At 40.6% G+C, this 22,646-nt stretch overlaps 1 protein-coding gene across 1 annotated transcript in view; it reads left to right on the forward strand.

Moving 5' to 3' along the window:
• Positions 1 to 445: 445 nt before the first annotated feature.
• The window catches only part of LOC126215371 (translation initiation factor eIF-2B subunit alpha), a 66,545-nt gene continuing 44,344 nt past the window's right edge, over positions 446 to 22,646 (forward strand). Inside the window, exons 1-4 of the mRNA XM_049942066.1 lie at positions 446 to 607; positions 827 to 928; positions 1,031 to 1,170; positions 8,707 to 8,823. Coding sequence (XP_049798023.1) covers positions 595 to 607; positions 827 to 928; positions 1,031 to 1,170; positions 8,707 to 8,823 — 372 coding nt within the window. The 5' untranslated portion in view covers positions 446 to 594. The remainder of the gene's footprint in view (positions 608 to 826; positions 929 to 1,030; positions 1,171 to 8,706; positions 8,824 to 22,646) is intronic.

Below are 22,646 nucleotides of genomic sequence, written 5' to 3' on the forward strand. Positions count from 1 at the left end.
TAATTGGTATAATGTCAACTTTGTCATGTCCTTGACTTCCTCAGTTAGTTGGATGTATTTTTCAATTTTTTCTCCTGTTTTCTTTTGTATATTTGTTGTATTGGGTATGGATTATTATTATTATTAACATTAACAACACAAGTAAGAGAGTATCCGGAATAGAAAACGTCTTTCGGCGAACACTTTCAAATCTTGCGCGACATATCGTATTGCCAACAACTGTTCGACAAACGATATCGAAATCTCTACAAAGACCTCTTTTAATCAGTTTAGTATGCGAACAATTAGGGGTAAAACAGCCCCTTGAACGAGTCACAAATTACGATAATATTCAAAGCAAGGAAAAAATAGTTTGAAATCTTAAAGTATATATTTTCAGCCAAGTTGAAAGTCAAACAGTTTAGCTTTCGATATAATCAGTAACCCAACAGTGTTACCAACAATCATAACCTCGTCATGTGTGTACTGTGGATACTGTGATTGTCATGTGGACTCTGAACGTAAACATACTGTTGTGGTTTTGTGTGTGTGCTGTGTAAAACATATTTACGAAGAAGCAAGTAAGAAATAACCCTCGTTTGAAACCAGTAAGCGATGGATAAGAAGGGTAAGTAAATATTGGAAGCTGGACTAAATTAGAACCACAAAGAAAAGAAAATTCTAAATATCGTTATTTATTTTCGGTGGGTATGCTCCTTAGCTTTTGACATATACATTCTAGCTTGCGAAATGCTGATGAATGTATCCTACATAGAATGGTTATATGCCAACTGTGGTCCGTAACTTTGTGCATGATTAAATTTATTTAAAAAACGTGGGTTTCCAGAGATACAAGATTATTTTATCGGAATATTGGAGGAAGAAGAAGATGTTTCAGCCGGAATTGCCGCAATAAGGACCTTACTTACCGTTCTGGAGCGAGACAAATGTAAGTTTCGTTTTGACGGAAAAGAAATACTAACTCCTTGTGGTGGTTTGAACGTCGTGAGTAAAGTATCGTTAACGCAACACTTTTGTATACATTTTCCAGCAGAGACAGTACAAGAGTTGGATTCAAACCTTCGCGCAGCCGGAGATGCAATGCGAAAAACAGATCATCCAGGTGCAGCTGTCAGATCTGGATGCGAGCTGTTTCTGCGTTTCATTACCCTCGCCAAGCTTGATACAGAGGTATGTTGCAAATGAATCCTGCCTGACAATGATTCCTTTTACGCCAGGGACTTTAGAGTCATTTGGCAATCTCATTCCATTTTTGTCTGTTGCCTCACTCTCTTCCTTCCTAAATTCGAACTTAAACTAATAGATGTATGTAACATATGTTATCTATCAAAATTTCTCTTCCTTTTCATTTGTAATACCTAGTTGACCTAGTAATGGACTAATCCTAAATAGTTTAATGTAAGTTCATATTAGATTAGATTTAGTTTTCGCTCCATAGCGCCAAAAAATGAGATGATACTCGTGGGTGTGGAACATGTCAGAAAGTATAACATGAAAAATAATACATTTAAATATAATACGTACTACCCTGATCTTTTGTCAGGAGATTGTCGAAATAGCCACCTACAGTGCAGTGAACTGGAACATTAATTTGTGGATTTAACACGCTGTCAGAATGAAACACTGTTATGCACTATTAATAAATTTATCATACACATAATACCTAATCTTGACTGTTGTGACCAAGTGCTGTCAAAACTGAAATCTAACAGACATTTTTACTTAAGCTGGCTTAACAATTTCTGTTAAGATATTCCTCTATAGAGTAGATGGAGTTGCCTATCAAAAAGTCTTCCAAACTCTGTTTAATCTGTTTTTAATGGTTGCTGGCAATTTATTGAAAATGTGTGTTCCTGAATATTGGAACTCCTTTTGGACCAAGATAAGTGATTTTAGGTCTTTATGCAGATTGTTCTTATTCCTAGTATTGATACTATGTATTGAGCTGTTGGTTGGAAATAGAGATGTATTACTTGCAACAAATTTCATTAAGGAGTGAATATAGTGAGAAGCAGTGGTTAGAATACAAAGTTCCTCGAACGGGTTCCTACATGGTATTCTTGAATTTACACCACAAATAATTCTTGTCGCATGCTTTTGCACCCTAAAAACTTTTGCTTGCTCGGTTTGATGAGTTGCCCTGAATGTGATCCCACATGATATAATTGAATGAAAGTATGCAAGTTTTTTATGTTTATATCTCCTACATCTTACATCATTCTCACTGCAAATACAGACTTGTTTAGGCGCTTAAGCAATTATGTGGTATGCCCTTCCCAACTGAATTTATTATCAAGTTGTAAGCCCAGAAATTTACGTATGCTGGAAGGAAATCTCTTACATGTTCTGAACTACATATAGTAGGTCGTCTCAAAGTTTAATGATAGTGAATTAGCTTTAAACTATTTATAAATGTTGGTGAAAATTTGATTAGCAGCTATTTCTAAATCTGTACTTGACTTGCTACTTATTTTCATTCAACCTATTCCCTGTTCTAGTAAGATTCTCATCCACTTTATTTTTAATGTTGTTTAGTTTCATGTAGCTGTACTATAAATGTTCTTTATGCTCCGTTTTCATTTTGGTCTTTGTGTTATGCAAAGTTTGTTGTGTGTGTTTCTTGTCAGGATACTAGTGTACATCATCTACACAACTTTCTAAATAATTTACTTTTAGCCCATTTCACCTTTTTACATAAGCTTATTTACTGAAGAAGCCTTTTTTATGATGATCTTAATAAGTCTCCCTTACTTTGGCACCTCGACCAATATTGCTTATTGGAAACAAAATTCTGCCTTGTTTCCTCAGTTTTTATACATTTGCGAGGTAGCACTCAACTGCAAGGTTCTCAATGGCCAAGGTTTGGAATGTAACATTTTTTCTTTATACTTTGTATGTCATTGTTTTTGCAGTTAGATTGAATTCTTTGTTCAGCTACCTACTTCTTACATTGAACAGTTCATCTTAAGTTACTTATTCCACGTCACCAATTGTCAGCAATAAATCTTTGGTATCTTTCCTTTTGTGTTAAAGTTCTTCGTACCCTTGTTACTTTAGGTTGAGTGTTGTTATGTATTTTGGAGTAATTTCTATTCAAAATTTTAAAATTAATGACCGCCTCCATATTGGAGTAATATGCAGATTTAGACAAAATTTATTTCTCCAAAAGACTGAAAAGTCCAGATGTGTCTATGTTAAGCATATAGTCATCATAAGGACCTATGAAAATAAGTTTCACAAATACCCAGTCACATCTTGATAAGATTTCAAAGTGGTGCAAAGATTGGTTGCTGGAGGTTCAATCAACAGTAAAGCAGGTGGCAACCTGTGGGAAATTGTATGATACTGGGAAAATGCAATCTGTGTATAACAGTTCTGGAACTCACTCTAGGATGTTGCTGGAATTACTGGAGACTGGGTTAGCACATGTCTGCTTTGACCAGTGACATCACCATGCCAAGAATTCCTAGTTCTGTGTATCCAGTATGGCAAACAAAACATGTCAGAACCCACACAAAAATCCAAATACTACACAAACCAATACACTGACTAAACTCAATGAGATTAGCTGGACGACAACAGGAAAAAGGGAGTTTTGGGCAGGGAAAAACTAAAAATTCGATAATAAAAACACCACCACCATTCAAAATGCAGCACTCTGCAAATATATATATATATATATATATATATATATATATATATATACCAAACAAAAGCGCTGGCAGGTCGATAGACACACAAACAAACACAAATATACACACAAAATTCAAGCTTTCGCAACAAACTGTTGCCTCATCAGGAAAGAGGGAAGGAGAGGGAAAGACGAAAGGATGTGGGTTTTAAGGGAGAGGGTAAGGAGTCATTCCAATCCCGGGAGCGGAAAGACTTACCTTAGGGGGAAAAAAGGACAGGTATACACTCGCACACACACACACATATCCATCCACACATACAGACATTTCCACGTGGAATGTTTCCCTCTGTTATATATATATATATATATATATTGCTGGCATGTTGATAAACATACACACAAAATTCAAGCTTTCGCAACCAACAGTTGCTTCATCGGGAAGAGGGAAAGACGAAAGGCGGATGGATATGTGTGTGTGTGTGTGTGTGTGTGTGTGTGTGTGTGTGTGTGTGTGTGTGTGTGTGTGTGCGCGCGCGAGTGTATACCTGTCCTTTTTCCCCCCTAAGGTAAGTCTTTCTGCTCCCGGGATTGGAATGACTCCTTACCCTCTCCCTCAAAACCCACATCCCTTCGCCTTTCTGTCTCCTTCCCTCTTTCCTGATGAAGCACCCGTTGTTGCGAAAACTTGAATTTTGTGTGTATGTTTGTGTTTGTTTGTGTGTCTATCAACATGCCAGCGCTTTTGTTTGGTACGTTACATCATCTTTGTTTTTTTATATATATATATATATATATATATATATATATATAAACAAAGATGTGACTTACCAAACGAAAGCGCTGGCACGTCGATAGACACACAAACATACACACAAAATTCAAGCTTGCCCTTCAGTATATCCTCTCTTCTCGTTATCCGCCAGGCCTCAATCTCCGCTAATTTCAAGTTGCCGCCACTCATACCTCACCTGTCTCTCAACAACTTCTTTGCCTCTACTCTTCCACCTCGACTGACATCTCTGCCCAAACTCTTTGTCTTTAAATATGTCTGCTTGTGTCTGTATGTGTGGATGGATATGTGTGTGTGTGCGAGTGTATACCTGTCCTTTTTTCCCCCTAAGGTAAGTCTTTCTGCTCCCAGGATTGGAATGACTCCTTACCCTCTCCCTTAAAACCCACATCCTTTCATCTTTCCCTCTCCTTCCCTCTTTCCTGACGAAGCAACCGTTGGTTGCGAAAGCTAGAATTTTGTGTGTATATTTGTGTTTGTTTGTGTGTCTATCGACCTGCCAGCGCTTTTGTTTGGTAAGTCTCATCATCTTTATATATATATATATATATATATATATATATATATATATATATATATATATATATATATGGTTATAGTAGAGGGAAACATTCCACGTAGGAAAAATATATCTAAAAACAAAGATGATGTGACTTACCAAATGAAAGTCCTCGCAGGTCGACAGACACACAAACGAACACAAACATACACACAAAATTCAAGCTTTCGCAACAAACTGTTGCCTCATCAGGAAAGAGGGAAGGAGAGGGAAAGACGAAAGGATGTGGGTTTTAAGGGAGAGGGTAAGGAGTCATTCCAATCCCGGGAGCGGAAAGACTTACCTTAGGGGGAAAAAAGGACAGGTATACACTCGCACACACACACATATCCATCCACACATATACAGACACAAGCAGACATATTTAAAGTTTGGGCAGAGATGTCAGTCGAGGCGGAAGTGAACAGGCAAAGATGATGTTGAATGACAGGTGAGGTATGAGTGGCGGCAACTTGAAATTAGCGGAGATTGAGGCCTGGTGGGTAACGGGAAGAGAGGATATATTGAAGAGCAAGTTCCCATCTCCGGAGTTCGGATAGGTTGGTGTTGGTGGAAACTATCCAGATAACCCGGACGGTGTAACACTGTGCCAAGATGTGCTGGCCGTGCACCAAGGCATGTTTAGCCACAGGGTGATCCTCATTACCAACAAACACTGTCTGCCTGTGTCCATTCATGCGAATGGACAGTTTGTTGCTGTTCATTCCCACATAGAATGCATCACAGTGTAGGCAGGTCAGTTGGTAGATCACGTGGGTGCTTTCACACGTGGCTCTGCCTTTGATCGTGTACACCCTCCGGGTTACAGGACTGGAGTAGGTGGTGGTGGGAGGGTGCATGGGACAGGTTTTACACCGGGGGCGGTTACAAGGGCAGGAGCCAGAGGGTAGGGAAGGTGGTTTGGGGATTTCATAGGGATGAACTAAGAGGTTACGAAGGTTAGGTGGACGGCGGAAAGACACTCTTGGTGGAGTGGGGAGGATTTCATGAAGGATGGATCTCATTTCAGGGCAGGATTTGAGGAAGTCGTATCCCTGTTGGAGAGCCACATTCAGAATCTGATCCAGTCCCGGAAAGTATCCTGTCACAAGCGGGGCACTTTTGTGGTTCTTCTGTGGGAGGTTCTTGGTTTGAGAGGGTGAGGAAGTGGCTCTGGTTATTTGCTTCTGTACCAGGTCAGGAGGGTAGTTGCGGGATGCGAAAGCTGTTGTCAGGTTGTTGGTGTAACGCTTCAGGGATTCCGGACTGGAGCAGATTCGTTTCGTACGCCAACCTATTCATGGGTCGCTTAGAGGAAGCCTTCTTGGTTACCCAGGCCTGCCAACCCAAAGTTTGGTACAGATTTATTGATGACATCTTCATGATCTGGACTCACAGTGAAGAAGAACTCCAGAATTTCCTCTCCAACCTCAACTCCTTTGGTTCCATCAGATTCACCTGGTCCTACCCCAGATCCCATGCCACTTTCCTTGATGTTGACCTCCACCTGTCCAATGGCCAGCTTCACACGTCCGTCCACATCAAACCCACCAACAAGCAACAGTACCTCCATTACGACAGCTGCCACCCATTCCACATCAAACGGTCCCTTCCCAACAGCCTAGGTCTTCGTGGCAAACGAATCTGCTCCAGTCCGGAAAGAGGTTTTAGGTAGGGTGGCAGGTGATTGGCGTGAAAGGAAGTGCTCCATCGCAGCGAGGCCCTGGACGTGCGGAATATTTGTGTATAAGGAAGTGGCATCAATGGTTACAATGATGGTTTCCGGGGGTAACAGATTGGGTAAGGATTCCAGGCGTTCGAGGAAGTGGTTGGTGTCTTTGATGAAGGATGGGAGACTGCATGTAATGGGTTGAAGGTGTTGATCTACGTAGACAGAGATACGTTCTGTGGGGGCTTGGTAACCAGCTACAGTGGGGCGGCCGAGATGATTGGGTTTGTGAATTTTGTGCGTGTGTTTGTGTTTGTTATTGTCTCCATCGGTGTGCCAACGCTTTCATGTGGTAGGTTACATCAGCTTTGTTTTTAGATTCTGTAGCTTGCCAGACTGGGGCGTTGGTGCGTTGATGGAGACAATAACAAACACAAACACACACACACACACAGATTTCGAGCTTTAGCAACCCAGGGTCGCTTCGTCGGGGTGGGAGGGAGGGAGAGGGCAAGATATTCTGCTTGTGTCTGTATATGTGCGGATGGATATGTGTGTGTGTGTGTGTGCGTGCGAGTGTATACCTGTCCCTTTTTCCCCCCAAGGTAAGTCTTTCCGCTCCCAGGATTGGAATGACTCCTTACCCTCTCCCTTAAAACCCACATCCTTTCGTCTTTCCCTCTCCTTCCCTCTTTCCTGATGAAGCAGCCGTTGGTTGCGAAAGCTTGAATTTTGTGTGTGTGTTTGTGTGTTTTTTTATTGTGTCTATCTACCAGCGCTTTCCCGTTTGGTATGTCATGGAATCTTTGTTTTCAATATATTTTTCCCATGTGAAATGTTTCTTTCTATTTATATATAAAACCGGCAAAACCCTACAAAACACACCATAATGTCACGGTTTCCCAATCTCCAGTTCACTCAACTCAAAAGTGCAGTTATAGTGTCGGTGGCTTGCCCCCTCCCTCTCCCCCGTGTTGCATTTGCTAACTGTTTGCACGGTGAGTGTTTGGAGGTGAACATGACGAATGATGAGTCTGATAGGACAAGATGGCAGAACCCATGCAAAAGTATTTTCAATAAGCATTGTAAGTGAATCAATGATTTTTAATTAAATCATGGAAGAAGGTAGGTGGATCAATGCTAATTAATATATTGAGCATGTTACTATTATTAATAAGCATTGATCAATCTACCATCTCCCATGATTTAATTAAAAACATTGATCCACTTAATCAGTGGTTACACAGACATCTAAGAGTATGGTTTAAATTCTATGACATATTTTGTTTTATATGACAACATTCTGCACATTACATTGTGATACCACGTAATTTCATACATTCCACATCATGATGACTGGAGCACACTAAATGACACAATAACATACCTCACAAATACATCACCACCACAAAATTAAATAGTTAGAGCACGCCACTTCTTCATGTACCATATTCTCGGCAACAACATTTCACATCCTCTCCAAAACAAGCACACCACAGCTCGATAACATCAGACAATGCATCATGGTACAGCACAACTGCATCACAGGTCAGGTGGTGTCCTGCAACCAAGGATACCCGTATTGCTGGAATCTGCATACCAAGTAGGACTACAGGGGATATTGAGTTATGTAAGAAAAGTCACCTGTTTTTTTGACTCGTGGAAAAGATTTATGGAAATCCTACAATGTAAGCACTGGCAGCCACTTAAAGATGGATGCCAACAATTCTAGAAAGCCTACTTACAAAATTTCATGAAGTAGTGTCAAGTGAGGAATCTAAAAATATTGCTGCTGTAGGGATTGTGAAGACAAGAGTTGACCAATTTCTGGGTCACAGAGCCATTCAAGCAGTTATTCCCACTCTCTGTACCCTAATGGTACGGTAAGAAGTTCTAGTAGGAAGCATTTTTTGCCAGAATTTTTCAAAAAGTAAAATAATTTAGTGGCTTTTCACCATACTTATGAATTTACAAGTGTACTAGGTTTGTTTTATATGCCTGTTCTATGTACTGCATGTTTAAAAGGATCCATTTCAGAGAATCTGTCACTAATGAGCAAATGTTATAAATTACAGACATTTGCCGAGTGTAAGGCAATTATGCTGCATCGAGGGAAGTTGTTTCTCAAGAAACTGATGGAGGCAAGAGGCAAGGTTGCCAAGCTGGCCTCTAATTTCATAATAGATGGCTCGGTGAGTAGATTGATCCTGAGTTCAGTGTGTAGAAAGCTTTCAGGCGTGTTAATTTGCATTGAAATGTGTGCACATGAGTTTGCACTCCATATTCCTGGCAAGACTGGAAATATTTTGTTCCTTTACTGTTCACTAGCGTAGTGACCACTGCTTTGTTCCATAGTCTTTATGGACCGCACAGATTATTTTGTTTTTCTGAATTGAATTTTTATGGTATTCAAAAACTGCAGCAGTTTCTAAACTTTTCAGGCTAATTAAGACCACAGAAGCGTGGTATTTTTTGAATGTACTTCTGCCAAGAAGAGATTCTGGCAGCTGGAGTCAGAGGTTTTTGTTTATCACGTCTTTTGTCTTCTTGTGGCGATAGTGGCACAGCGACTTTCATACTCTAACATGTATTTCTTTATATCTAACTGAGAAGTGTAATACTAATTTCCATAATTTAGCTTTAAAATTTTTTAATATAACAAAATATTTTCTAACAGTTTTAATCCACTATTTGACTTTTCAAAAAGAATGAAACATGTGTATTTTTACTTCTAATTTAGAGGCAAAATACAAATTTTTATGGGTTTAGTTGTGAAAATGCTTTCATAATGAAATAATTTCATAAAACTTTTCCTCTTCTATTTCACTTCCTTCAGGGATTGAATATCCAAATACGCTGAAAAACATATTTTTTAATTTCTATGTGATTTCTAAACAATGTGATTTTCCTTGATAAAATAAAAAAATAATAATAAATATTACATGACAGCAATAAAGAAACTTATTGGGTCATGGCAAATGACCCATCCCAAGTCATCTAAATACCAATGATTCACCAACAGACACTGACATCTCAGAGGGGGGAACCATGGGAATAGGGGGAGCTGTGCTCCCATCTTTGATTATATATATATAAACATTCATTTGCTGCCAGTTGCTATGATATATATCTTTGATATGCTAGTGTACTATGAGCGTGCTTGGCCGTCTCGGATAAATATTTTCCAGATAAACATTTTCTTCAGTTTAGCTTTAATAATGCATTCATAATGACATGTTATAAAAAATAAACACTGAACCATATCTTTTTTTTTTTTCCTCTCACTAGCTGAAAAACCAAATCCCAATTTTCATAGTTGTCATCTTAAAAGTGCTTTAGATTTATTTTAAAAAGAACTTCACCCACTGTTTCGGTCCCATAGGGATTAAATTTCCAAAAATGGTGAAACACACATTTCATTATATCCGACCGGTAAACCAAATACTAATTTTCATTGGTCTAGCTTCAAATTTTCCTTAATAGCGACATATTGTTTGGCCAAGACATATTATCAGGGGTGGGCGTAAAATAATTTGATCCTTTCATCGCCCACCAGACCCATCTCCTGATATAACCAAAAATTTTAGAGAAATCTTCAGTTTACGTGTATATAATTTCCCCAATCATACTGTAACCATCAGTGGAAACTTAAATCATTCAACAATCAGCTGTGAAAATTAGTTTTGTCAGTGGTATGTGCGATAAGACATCCTGTGAAACATTATTTCTCTAGAAACTACCTAGAACAGATAGTTTGTAAGCCCATTCACTACAGAAGTATATTGGATCTGATGGCAACAAATAGACCTGACCTCTTTGAGGATGTCCACATCAAAACTGGTATCAGTGACCATGATGTGGTTGTGGCAGCAGTGATTCCCAAAGTACAAAGGACACCTAAAACAAGCAGAAAGATGTATATGTTCAGTAACCTAGATAAAAAATCAGTGGTTCATATCTTGATGGGGAACTTGAAACTTTCAGCACAGGGCAAGAGTATGTAGTGGAACTGTAGCTCAAGTTTAAGAGAATAGTTGACTGTGCACTGCATCAATATGTACCCAGTACAACAGTCCATAATGGGAGGGAACCTCCATGGTATACAGTCACTGTAAAGAAACGTCTAGAGAAACAAAGATTACTAACTCAATGACTACTGTGGTGGAAGGTTGTGAGATGATCATTCACAGAACCCAAAAGTAATTTTAGCCATGTAAGTGTCAGGAAGTTGTTTCTGAAAGTATTTGTATGGAGTGTAGCCATGTACGGAAGTGAAACATGGACGATAACTAGTTTGGACAAGAAGAGAATAGAAGCTTTTGAAATGTGGTGCTACAGAAGAATGCTGAAGATTAGATGGGTAGATCATATAACTAATGAGGAGGTATTGAATAGGATTGGGGAGAAGAGAAGTTTGTGGCACAACTTGACTAGGAGAAGGGATCGGTTAGTAGGGCATGTTCTGAGGCAACAAGGGATCACCAATTTATTATTGGAGGGCAGCGTGGAGGGTAAAAATCATAGAGGAAGACAAAGAGATGAATACACTAAGCAGATTCAGAAGGATGTGGGTTGCAGTAGGTACTGGGAGATGAAGAAGCTTGCACAGGATAAAGTAGTATGGAGAGCTGCATCAAACCAGTCTCAGGACTGAAGACCACAACAACAATAAAGGCTGTTAGTGGTACCAGAGTTAGTGAATGGCGGGTAGCAAAGCAAAATCTGAAATGCTTAACTCCATTTTCAAATGTTCCTCTACAAAGGAAAACCCAGGAGAATTGCCGCAATTTAATCCTTGTACCACTGAAAAGATGAATGAAATAAGTATTAGTGTCTGTGGCTTTGAGAAACAGCTGAAACCATTAAATTTGAACAAAACTCCAGGGCCCGATGTAATCCCTGTCAGTGAATCACTGTTGGAATCGGGCAACTCATACATATACCTGGGTGTAACAATATTGTGAAAAGGAAAGTTGCTACTCACCATATAGCAGAGATGCTGAGTCGCAGATAGGCACAACAAAAATACTGTCGCAAATACAGCTTTCGGCCAGTAAGGCCTTCATCAGAATTAGGTGATCCTCCATTCCACCCAGTCTTTTTACTTCTCTCTTTTTCTGCTATTCCCTCCCCCTCCCCACCTCTCCGCTGCCCTCCGTCTAACCTCCTGAGTGCACATAGCAGCCCTACCCTCTTTCCACCTTGTCCCTGCACGCCTGCCCACAGGATGTCACTGACCAGCACCCCTAGCCTACTATCCCTCCATCCCTCCCTCTCCCCACCCCAGCCTCCTCTTTACCCCCCACCCAACCACCATTCCCATCATGCCCTGGTATTGCTGCTCGTAGTGTGGCATGAGACTGCAGTCGTGTGTGTGTGTGTGTGTGTGTGTGTGTGTGTGTGTGTGTGTGTGTGTGAGAGAGAGAGAGAGAGAGAGAGAATTGTGTTTGTGTGTACATGTGTGTTTGTTGTCTAATTTTGACGAAGGCCGTACTGGCTGAAAGCTATATTTATGACAGCATTTTTGTTGTGCCTGTCTGCGACTCACCATCTCTGCTATATGGTGAGTAGCAACTTTCCTTTTCACAATATTGTTACAGTCCATCCTGGATTTAACACTTTGTAGGGATATGAAGTGGAATGATGACATAGGTTCAGTCGTGGGTAAAGCAGGCGGTGGACATCAGTTTATTGGTAGAAAATTGGGGAAGTGCAATCAGTCTAAAAAGGAGATTGCTTACGAATCACTTGTGTTACCCGTCCTAAAATTTTGGTCAAGTGTGTGGGGCACGTACGTGATAGGACTAACAGCAGATATTGAACCTGCACAGAGAAGGGCAGCAGGAATGGCTAGTGGTTTGTTTAATTCCTTTGGAGAGTGTCACAGAGATACTGAAAGAACTGAACTGGAAGACTCTTGAAGATAGACATAAACTATCCTGAAGAAGTCTCTTAATAAAGTTGCAAGAAATGGCTTTAAATGATTACGCTTTGATATATGACAACCGCGTATGTATCGCTCACGTAGGAATTGTGTTGATAAGATTAGAATAATTACTGCATGCACAGAGGCATTCAAACAATTATTCTTCCTGCACTCCATATGTGAAAGGAGTGGGAAGAAACCCTAATAACTTGTATAATGAGACGTGCCCTCTGCCACGCAACTCACCATGGTTTGCAGAGTAAATACATAGACGTTGATTTTTCAAAAAAATCTTTCATCCCCTGTTTCACCCCTTAGGATTTTGAAAAATCCCTTCCTGTACAGAACTTGCAATATAAGATCAACAACATCTCCAAATGCGTGGTTTCTATCCTATTGTTATTGTTCTTTTGTTAACAACTTAGAAAGTGTGCACAAATATTTGACTGATTTGGACTGCCCACTATCTCCCAATTGTTAAGGCCCCAGAAGCAAGCACATTAAACCATTGAGCTGTTTAGCCATATTCTCAAACTTGTTCAAAATATGTGATGTATTAATTGTGTATTTTTGCACCACTTATTGTGAAATAATAAAAATCATTTGGGCGCAACCAATAATTTAAGGTATCTGGGAAATAAGTATAATCAATTCATCAATGAACAAACATAATTTATTATTTGCATGTGGATAAGGTATCAGTAACATCTATTCAAATTAATTATATAATTATGTTTTGAGTACACTCATAGCCAATTAGTAATTTTCAGATTGTGATATTTTTTGAAACAATGAGGTACATGTAATGGAACTTGAAAGTGTTTACATTCCCACATTGTTTCATTCCATTTCTTATTTTTTGTACATACTTTGCAGGCTGTTGGATTATTTCCAGTGGTGTATATGTTTCAGAAAGTAACAATATTATGAAAAGTAAAGTTGCTATTCACCTTATAGCAGAGATGTTGAGTCGCAGAGAGACACAACAGAAAGACTGTGACAATTAAAGCTTTCGGTCAGTAAGACCTTCATCAAAAATAGATGACACACAATCACACACTCACACAAATGCAGATCACACACACGACTGCAATGCCAGGCAACCGGTGTGGCTTCAGTTGCCTGAGACTGCAGTCATGTGTGTGGGGAGGGGGGGTGAGCACACGATCGCACGCGCACGCACTTGTCATCTATTTTTGATGAAGGCATTACTGGCCAAAAGCTTTATTTGTGAGAGTCTTTTTGTTGTGCCTCTCTGCGACTCAGCATCTCCACTATATGGTGAGTAGCAACTTTCCTTTTCATAATATTGCTAATGATCTTCATGTTTTATAAATTTGTGATGGCACATTTGGTATTAATGCTTCTGCTATTTTAAGTAATTCTGTTTCTTTTTCATATTGTTTTTGTTGTAAAGAGTATATTAATCATAAAGTACAATATCAGATGTTTAAAAAAAGATATTTCAGTGTCCTTTCAAGTATTGCCTCATAATACTCAACCTGCTATTCTCTGATCTTCGCAGCTAGCAACAATTATTCCCATGTTGTAATCAATAGTACATTTTAGTGCAAAAGTAGGGTTTTGTTGACTTTCGTTTTGTTCAGTCATTTCTACATTTTTGTACCACCCTGTTTATACTTTCACTGTAACAGTAATGTGCCAATGCAGCTTCTCATTATGAATTACAACTTTTTTAATTTTACTTTAACAGAATCTCCTGGCATCTATTTCCTATTACAACTATTGGACCAACAACATTTGTTCCATTTTCAGCTAAAGTTACAAACAGTTTCATCAAAGAATACCAACAATCCAAATAAAAAGTGTGCCTTTTATCTGGTATTGAAATCACAATGGTTTCAGGTTCATTGTACTCAAGTTCTGCTTTATCATTTCGTGAATATATTTTACAATTATAGGAATAGGCTGATGATGAATCGCACAGTTTAAAAAATTTTATTTCGAATCTCGCCCTCTTCAAAGGACTAAATTTTTTGAGACCTGCGTTTCTTAAATTTCATAGTGATTCATCAATTGCAATGTTTTCTCCCATTACATGTACTTCTTTGAATTTTTCATTAAAATAGTTTAGCACAGGCATGACTTTGCATAATTTATCCTATATGTAAGTCATATTCTTATTTGAAAAATGTAAAAAAAAAAAAAAACTAGTAATTTGCAAAAATCTTTTCAGTGACATAATGTTCTTGAATGTTGGTGTTTCTACGATGGATCTTTTATACTAGTAAATCTGAATTTTTGTTCTTTTGTACTTGAGCTGTTATTATGTATAATGCAAAGTATATTTTATGTACACTACAATTGCCAGGGATACATGTCTTATTTTCTTTCTTGTATTTTCATTGATCATTGTTTGTTCTGTGTACCGATTTGTTTCTGTGAAAACATTATCAAAACATTGTCAAACATTATCTAAAAAAGTCAGACACTCTTGTACTTCAACCTGACTGTCCTCCAATTGGCACTTCTATGCCAGAAGCCTGTGTATATTCAGAGATTTTTGTCTTGCTATTTTCTTCTTTCCAAGTGCAATGCTTCAACTATGAGGATCAATACAGTCTTCATTACTGGTGTCATTTTTGATGATTAGTATTTTGGACATTTTCGTGCAGCCCACTGCCATCACTGTTATTATTGGTGGGATCTATTGAATCACTGTCCACAATAACAATGCACTCATGACTAGTGTCATCAATATTAGATAATCTTTTTATAGGCATTACAGGTATGTGGGTTGTTTAATTATTTTAGGAAATTATAACGAACACGAGTGAATGCAACAAAGGAGTTCATGTAATTGAAGTAAGAGACTACAAACTGAAAGTTGAAGTCGTCAATTATTTTTCCAAAACAAATGGTTCAAATGGCTCTGAGCACTATGGGACTCAACATCTGAGGTCATCAGCCTCTAGAACTTAGAACTACTTAAACCTAACTAACCTAAGGACATCACACACATCCATGCCCGAGGCAGGATTCGAACCTGCGACCATAGCGGTCGCGCGGTTCCAGACTGTAGCACCTAGAACCGCTCGGCCACACCGGCCGGCGACTATTAAGAATTGTTTAACCGTGAGTCCAATTCATGTTGTTGTTGTTGTTGTTGTTGTTGTTTGTCCCATATGATGTGCCAGGCTTGTCTTTTTTATGTGTGGTCTGCATTGAATCCCACAGGGCAGGCGCATGCTTATTGTTTATGGCCCAACTTCCTTATTGCAAGTCTCACTTGTGGTTGTAGGCCAAGTTGAAGAAAAAGAAATCAAGCCTTGATCTTGATGCTTGGCGATGATTTAGTCTTTCTCTACATGTTCACCCTTCAATGCAACACATTTTTCTTGATTACGGTTGACTCGGTGGACACCTCTGTAACAGAAGTCTACATTTTGGCAGATCTGGAAATTTTCCACCTTGAAAATCGACTTTTTATTACTGAGAAAACTGCGTGCAATGCAATGCTCTGCTCAGCCAGTGGAACAGGAAGAAGTTATTGGCTGCCATGACAGAAGAATAGGGGAGTGTGAAAACATTTGCTGTGACAGTGTGCCGTGCAGAATGAGCTGGAGTGTCATAGTGGACCAGAAGTAGCCCCTCAGAGAGCTGTCTATGATGCTTGATCTTGACAGCCTCCTGTAAATTCAACATGAATTGCTGCTGTGCTCTGGTGATGGTTTGTCCCTAACGAGCAAGGTCTGTTTCAGTTCTATGAAACTCTAGAGATCACCTCTGTTAATGACAGTATGGTTTCCACCTTTTTTGTTGATGGCAGATCTGCGTGTTTCCTCTGCTTGCTTCACTCCTTTGCCATGGAGTCACCAAAAACGTCCATGATGATTAGGTCGCTAAAAATCACTTCTTTGCACCAGCTGTCAAATAACAGATCCGGCACGTCAGGGTGTACACACACTGTCTGTCATGTCAGGTCAATTCAATTAGCCCAGCACTGAACGGTGAAAGTGAGGTTATGAGGTACCATTCATGATACAGAAAGTCAGAGTATAGTATTGGAACTGAGGAACTGATGACGATTAAGTTTATTAATGGCAGATTATAATGGCCATTTTGTATAAGTAGGATGAAAAACCAGTCCAAATGTGCAAATTTTTCAGATGAGTTCACAACTGCATATAATGACTACCATCAGCTGTAGAATGGTATGACTACAATGAAAATTTGTGCTGGACAGGGACTTGGAACCCGGATTTTCCACTTATCGCAAACAGTCGCCTTACCATTTGGCGGTCTGTGCACGACTCACGGACAGACCCAAACTTTGCAATTGCAAATTCATCTGATGTGTTTCGTAATGGCTGTGATCACCACAGTGCATTGTCATCAGAATAACACAGGCATGCAATATCGTATTTATCTGCCGATGCCGGGCATCCTACTTTCAAACACAACGTCTGATCTGTACGGGAATACACACAATAGATGTGCGAGTACAGATCGGAGACGTATGTTTGACGACATATGGAAGTTTGGGTCTGGTTGTGAGTCGTGCATGGATAGCCAAATGGTAAGGTGACCGCTTGTGATGAGCAGGAAATCTGTATTCAAGTTCCAGTCTGGCACAAATTTTCATTGTCATCATTCCATTCTACAGCTGATGGTAGTCATTATTCACAATTGCAAATTCGTCTAACGTGTTTTGTAACAGTTGTGGTCGCCTCAGTGCATCGTCAATAGAATAACACAGGCAGTGCAATATCGTATTGCAAATTTTTACTTTCTATTCACTAGATTACTGATTCGAGCAAAGACCCATTTTCAAATCATCATAACCTAGTCGAAAATATTTCCGAAGATGTCAGAAATCTGCAATGAACATTTGTGACATCTTCCAAAATGCCATTTTCGAACACTGTAAATGTTCATTGCACATTTTTGACATCTTCTGAAATACCATTTTCGACTATGTTACGATGATTTGAAAATGGATCTTGGTCCAAACTAGTCATCTAGTTAATAAAAGTAAAAATTTGCAGCAGTGGACTGGTTTTACATTCTACTGACTAACAGAAGTTGCTGACCCAAGCTACTCCAGCATTCTGCAAGTTCGTTCATATTGTATATTCTTGATCAGTTTCACATGGTAAAATGTTGAGAAGAAACATTTCAGAACATAGATATTTATTTGGAAGTGAAAATATATATACACAAGCACATCGAACAATATTTTTGTTGTTAAAAAAATGACAAAATTCCTCCAGCTGTATTAAGGTGTTGGTTTTATTGGCAACTAGTTTCGATGTTGTTACATCATCTTCAGGCCCATACTTGTTGACAGCAACCGTATGTGTCTAACACTAGTAGTCAGTGGTGAGATAGGCATGCGGAACGCAAGTACTTACTATGCCTATCTCACCACTGACTACTAGTGTTACACACATACGGTTGCTGTCAACAAGTATGGGCCTGAAGATGATGATGTAACAACATTGAAACTAGTTGCCAATAAAACCAACACCTTAATACAACTGGAGGAATTTCACCATTTTTTTTAACGTATATCATACTAGCTGATGTCCCAAGTCACCCATTTCAATTATGGATATATGAAGAATATTTTTGTTGTTGTTGTTGTTGTTGTTGTTGCCTTCAATCTGAAGACTGGTTTGATGCAGCTCTCCATGCTATTTTATCCTGTGCGAGCCTCTTCATCTCAATTTAACTATTTCAACATACATCCTCCTGAATCTACTTACTAGATTTAGCTCTTGATCTGTGTCTATGATTTTTACCCCCTTCAGTTCCCTCCAATACTAAATTGGTGATCCCTTGATGTCTCAGAATGTTTCCTATCAACTGGTCTGTTCTTCTGTTCTTCTAGTCAGGTTGCGCCACAAATTCTTTTTTCTCCAATTCTATTCAGTACGTCGTTCTCTGCCATTGATCTCTCGCTTTGCTCTCCAGCTCTTGCCACCAGTGCTCACTGGGAAGTGGTTGCTGACTTGCACGGCAGTGATCATTTCCCAATCTGGATTCACCTGCCAGATGGTGTGGGGCCCGAAAGGAGACCACCACGATGGGTGCTCAGTGGAGTTGACTGGACACTTTATAGCCAGTTGGCCCAATTCGAACACTGTGCGAATGTTGAGGTGTGGGTGGATCATATTACCAAAACGGTCCACCACGCCGCTGCAGCATCCATTCCACAGTCCACAGGCCACCGGAAGAGGCCACCTGTGCCTTGGTGGAGTGCCGAATGCCGCTCTGCAATCAGGACCAGGCGTGCGGCTCTGCGTCGGTTCAAGTGTCGGCCGACTGCTGAGAATCTTGCAGCCTTTCGGGTGGCGAGGGCAAGATGTCGCCGCATTATTCGTGAGAGCAAGAAGAGGTCGTGGCAAACGTTCCTGAACACCATTAATCGTTCCACCAAAAGTTCCATTGTGTGGGAGACCATCAGGAGAATTTCTGGCAGAGGAGGGAGGTGCCCCATAGCTGCTGTAATGACTAACGGCACTCTCCACACGGATCCGCAGGACATTGCCCAGACTATGGCAGCGTATTTTGCCACAGTTACTGCAACAACCAGTCAGGATCCCGGTTTCCAGCGCCATAGAGCGGTTGCTGAGAGATGTAGTCTGAACTTCCAGTCCACCTCTCATGAAGTTTATAACTGCCCATTTTCTATGTGGGAGATGGATTCTGCTTTGTCTGGAGCTCGTGACACATCTCCTGGTCACGACAGGATCCATTACAGTATGCTATGGCACCTCACAATGCGCAACAGAGAAATACTCCTCGCACTTTTTAATGCCATTTGGGCGTCGGGTCACTTTCCTGACGCGTGGCATGAGGCAGTTTTAATCCCTTTTTTAAAACCTGGGAAAGACCGCACGAGCCCAAGTAGCTACCGTAGTATTGCCCTCACTAGTTGCATAGGGAAGACCTTGGAGCGGATGGTCAACCGCCGCCTTGTCTGGATGTTAGAATCCCGGCAACTCCTTAGTCGCTTTCAGTGTGGGTTCAGGAGGTTTCGTTCCACCTTTGATAACCTTGCCCTCCTGGAGGCGGCTATACAACAAGCTTTCCTACGCCGTCATCACCTTCTAGGTGTATTTTTCGACATCGAGAAGGCCTACGATACCACTTGGAGGCGTCTCATCCTGGAGCAGCTTCACGAATGGGGTTTTCGTGGTTGTCTTCCTCTTTTTATTCAGTCTTTCCTCTCGCCACGATATTTTAGATACCGAATTGGTGATGTCCTGTCTGATCGCTTTGCGCAGGAGAACGGTGTCCCTCAGGGTAGCGTTTTAAGTGTGACTCTCTTTGCCATCGCTATTAATAGCATTACGTCCATAGTGAAAATTCCTGTCCAGTGTTCTTTGTTTGTGGATGATTTCTCTTTGTTTTGCTCTTCTTCAAACCTTGCAACGACAACTCGTCAGTTGCAACTTATGATTAGGCGTTTGGATGACTGGGCGCAGAAGAGTGGTTTTAAGTTTTCCACCGAGAAGTCTGTATGTGTTCTTTTTAACCGTTCTCGTTCGATTTTAACCCTTCCTGAGTTGAGGATGAGGGACACTATTCTTACTTTTAAAGACACGGTGAGATTTCTGGGGCTCATTTTTGACTCTAAGCTCACGTGGTTACCTCATCTTAAAGACCTGAAACGGCGGTCACTTAAGGCTTTAAGTATTTTAAAATGTCTTAGCCACAGTACATGGGGAGCTGACAGGACTTGTCTGCTCCAGTTTTACAGGGTGTTTGTGCGATCTCGGCTCGATTATGGGTGCACGGTGTATGGGTCTGCGAGGCCTTCTTACTTAAAGATGTTGGACGTTGTGCACCATGAAGGGCTTCGGTTGGCCACTGGGGCATTCCGAACTAGCCCCATACCAAGCCTCTGTGCAGAGGCTGGTGAACCGCCACTTCATATGCGGCGACGGCTACTTACAGTGCGCCAGGCGTATAAAACTTTGTCCACGCCATACACCCCTGCATACCATACCGTTGCTCAGCCTCCTCTGGCACGATTGTTTCATAACCGGCAACGTGCGACGCAGCCCTATGGGATTCGGGCACAGGATTGCCTCGGTGCGATGTCTATGGCTGGTCTTCGTGTTTTACGTCGCGGTTGGAGCAGCTCTCCGCCTTGGCTCCTCCGGAGACCCAAACTTATTTTAGATTTGACTAATTTTAAGAAAGATGGCGCACCTGATTTTACGTTTCAATCTCAGTTTTTTAACATTTTAGATGTGCATCACGGTTTCACTGTCGTTTATACTGATGGTTCCAAACAGGAGACTTTCCTTGGCTGTTCTGTGGTGTTACCTGATCATGTTACCCGGATTCGCCTCCCTGCTGAATATACCGTTTTCACAGCGGAGCTCCACGCGATCCTGAAGGCACTGGAGCAGATGAATTGCGTTCGGGGCGATCGATTTCTTCTCTGCTCCAATTCTCTTAGTGCCTTACAATCACTGCAGAACCTATACCCGACTGAGGAGATGGTCCAGCTGATACATGACCAACTGTACTTGCTCCAACAGCGGGGTAAAGAGGTATCCTTCTGCTGGGTGCCTGGTCATGTCGGCATATGGGGCAATGAACAGGCTGATCGGGCTGCCAAGGAGGCCTGCAGAGAGCAGGATGTGGTCCAGTGTCCTATCCCCTTGCAGTCAGTCATCGCTGCACTCCACAGGAAGTGCATGGATTTGTGGGAGGACGAATGGCTGGCGGTGACGGCCAATAAACTGCGGTCGGTCAAGTCAACCACTCGGCTGTGGCGTTCCTCCTGCCGGTCACCTAGGCGTGACGAAGTGACCCTTACACATCTTCGCATAGGGCACTGTCCTCTTACGCATGCCTTCTTACTACGGCGAGAGGAACCCCCTCTGTGTGATGCCTGTGGCGTACGAATCACTGTATGCCACATTTTAGTTGAGTGTGATTTATATTGTTTTGTCAGGGCGGAAGTTAATATTAGTGGGGATCTGCTCGATTTTAGCCGATGATGAGGCGAGTGTCAAGAAAGTTTTAAGGTACTGTGATGTTTCTGGGCTTCAGCCAAAAATTTTAGGTTGGAATTTTTAGTGTGTTGCCGAGTGGCTTACCACTCCTTTTTTATTCTTGTAATAGGCCAGTTCCAAATATGTGCTATGTCTTTCATTTTACCCCTTCCCCTCCGTTCTCTTGCAGTTCTCATTATGTGCTGCTTTCCTCTTTGCTACTGTTGACGTGCAAACTGCCTCTGTAGACTTTCACCTATAATTTTAATCCTATTTCTGCACTTGCTGCATTTTAGTGACACTCGTCCGTTGTTGTTTCCGTTCGGGCGCTAAAGACTACACTGTTGAGCGCCCATAACACCATATCCTCCATCCCTCCTCTATTCAGTACCTCCTCATTAATTACATGATCTACCTATCTAATCTTCAGCATTCTTATGTAGCACCACATTTCAAAACTTCTATTGTAATCTTGTCTAAACGGTTTATTGTCTGTGTTTCAATTCGGTACATAGCTACAGTCCACACAATTGCTTTCAGAAAAGACTTCCTAACACTTAAATCTATATTCGATGTTCACAAATTTCTCTACTTCAGAAATGTGTTTCTGGCCCTTACCAGTCTACATTTATATAATCTTTACTTCGGCTATCATCAGTTATTTTACTGCCCAAATAAGAAAATTCGTCTACTACTTTGTATGTCTCGTTTTCTAGTCTAATTCCCTAAGCATCATCTGATTCAATTCGACTACATTCCTTTATCCTTTTTTTTGCTTTTGTCGGTGTTCATCTTATATCCTGCTTTCAGACACTGTCCATTCTGTTAAACTGTTCTTCCAAGTCCTTTGCTGTCTCTGACAGAGTTACAATATCATCAGAAAATGTCAAAGATTTTATTTCATCTCCATGAATTTAAATACGTTCTCTAAATATTTCTTTGGTTTTCTTTACTACTTGCTCAATGTTCAGATTGAAAAATATCTGTGACCGGCTACAAAACTGTCTCTCTCTCTTCTCAACCATTACTTCCTTTTCATGTCCTTCAGCTCTTATAACTGCCATCTGGTTTGTGTACAAGTTGTAAATACCCTTTCTCACCCTGTATTTTA

This window comes from Schistocerca nitens, chromosome 12, assembly GCF_023898315.1.
Source record: "Schistocerca nitens isolate TAMUIC-IGC-003100 chromosome 12, iqSchNite1.1, whole genome shotgun sequence".
Classification (NCBI taxonomy): Eukaryota; Metazoa; Arthropoda; class Insecta; order Orthoptera; family Acrididae; genus Schistocerca; species Schistocerca nitens.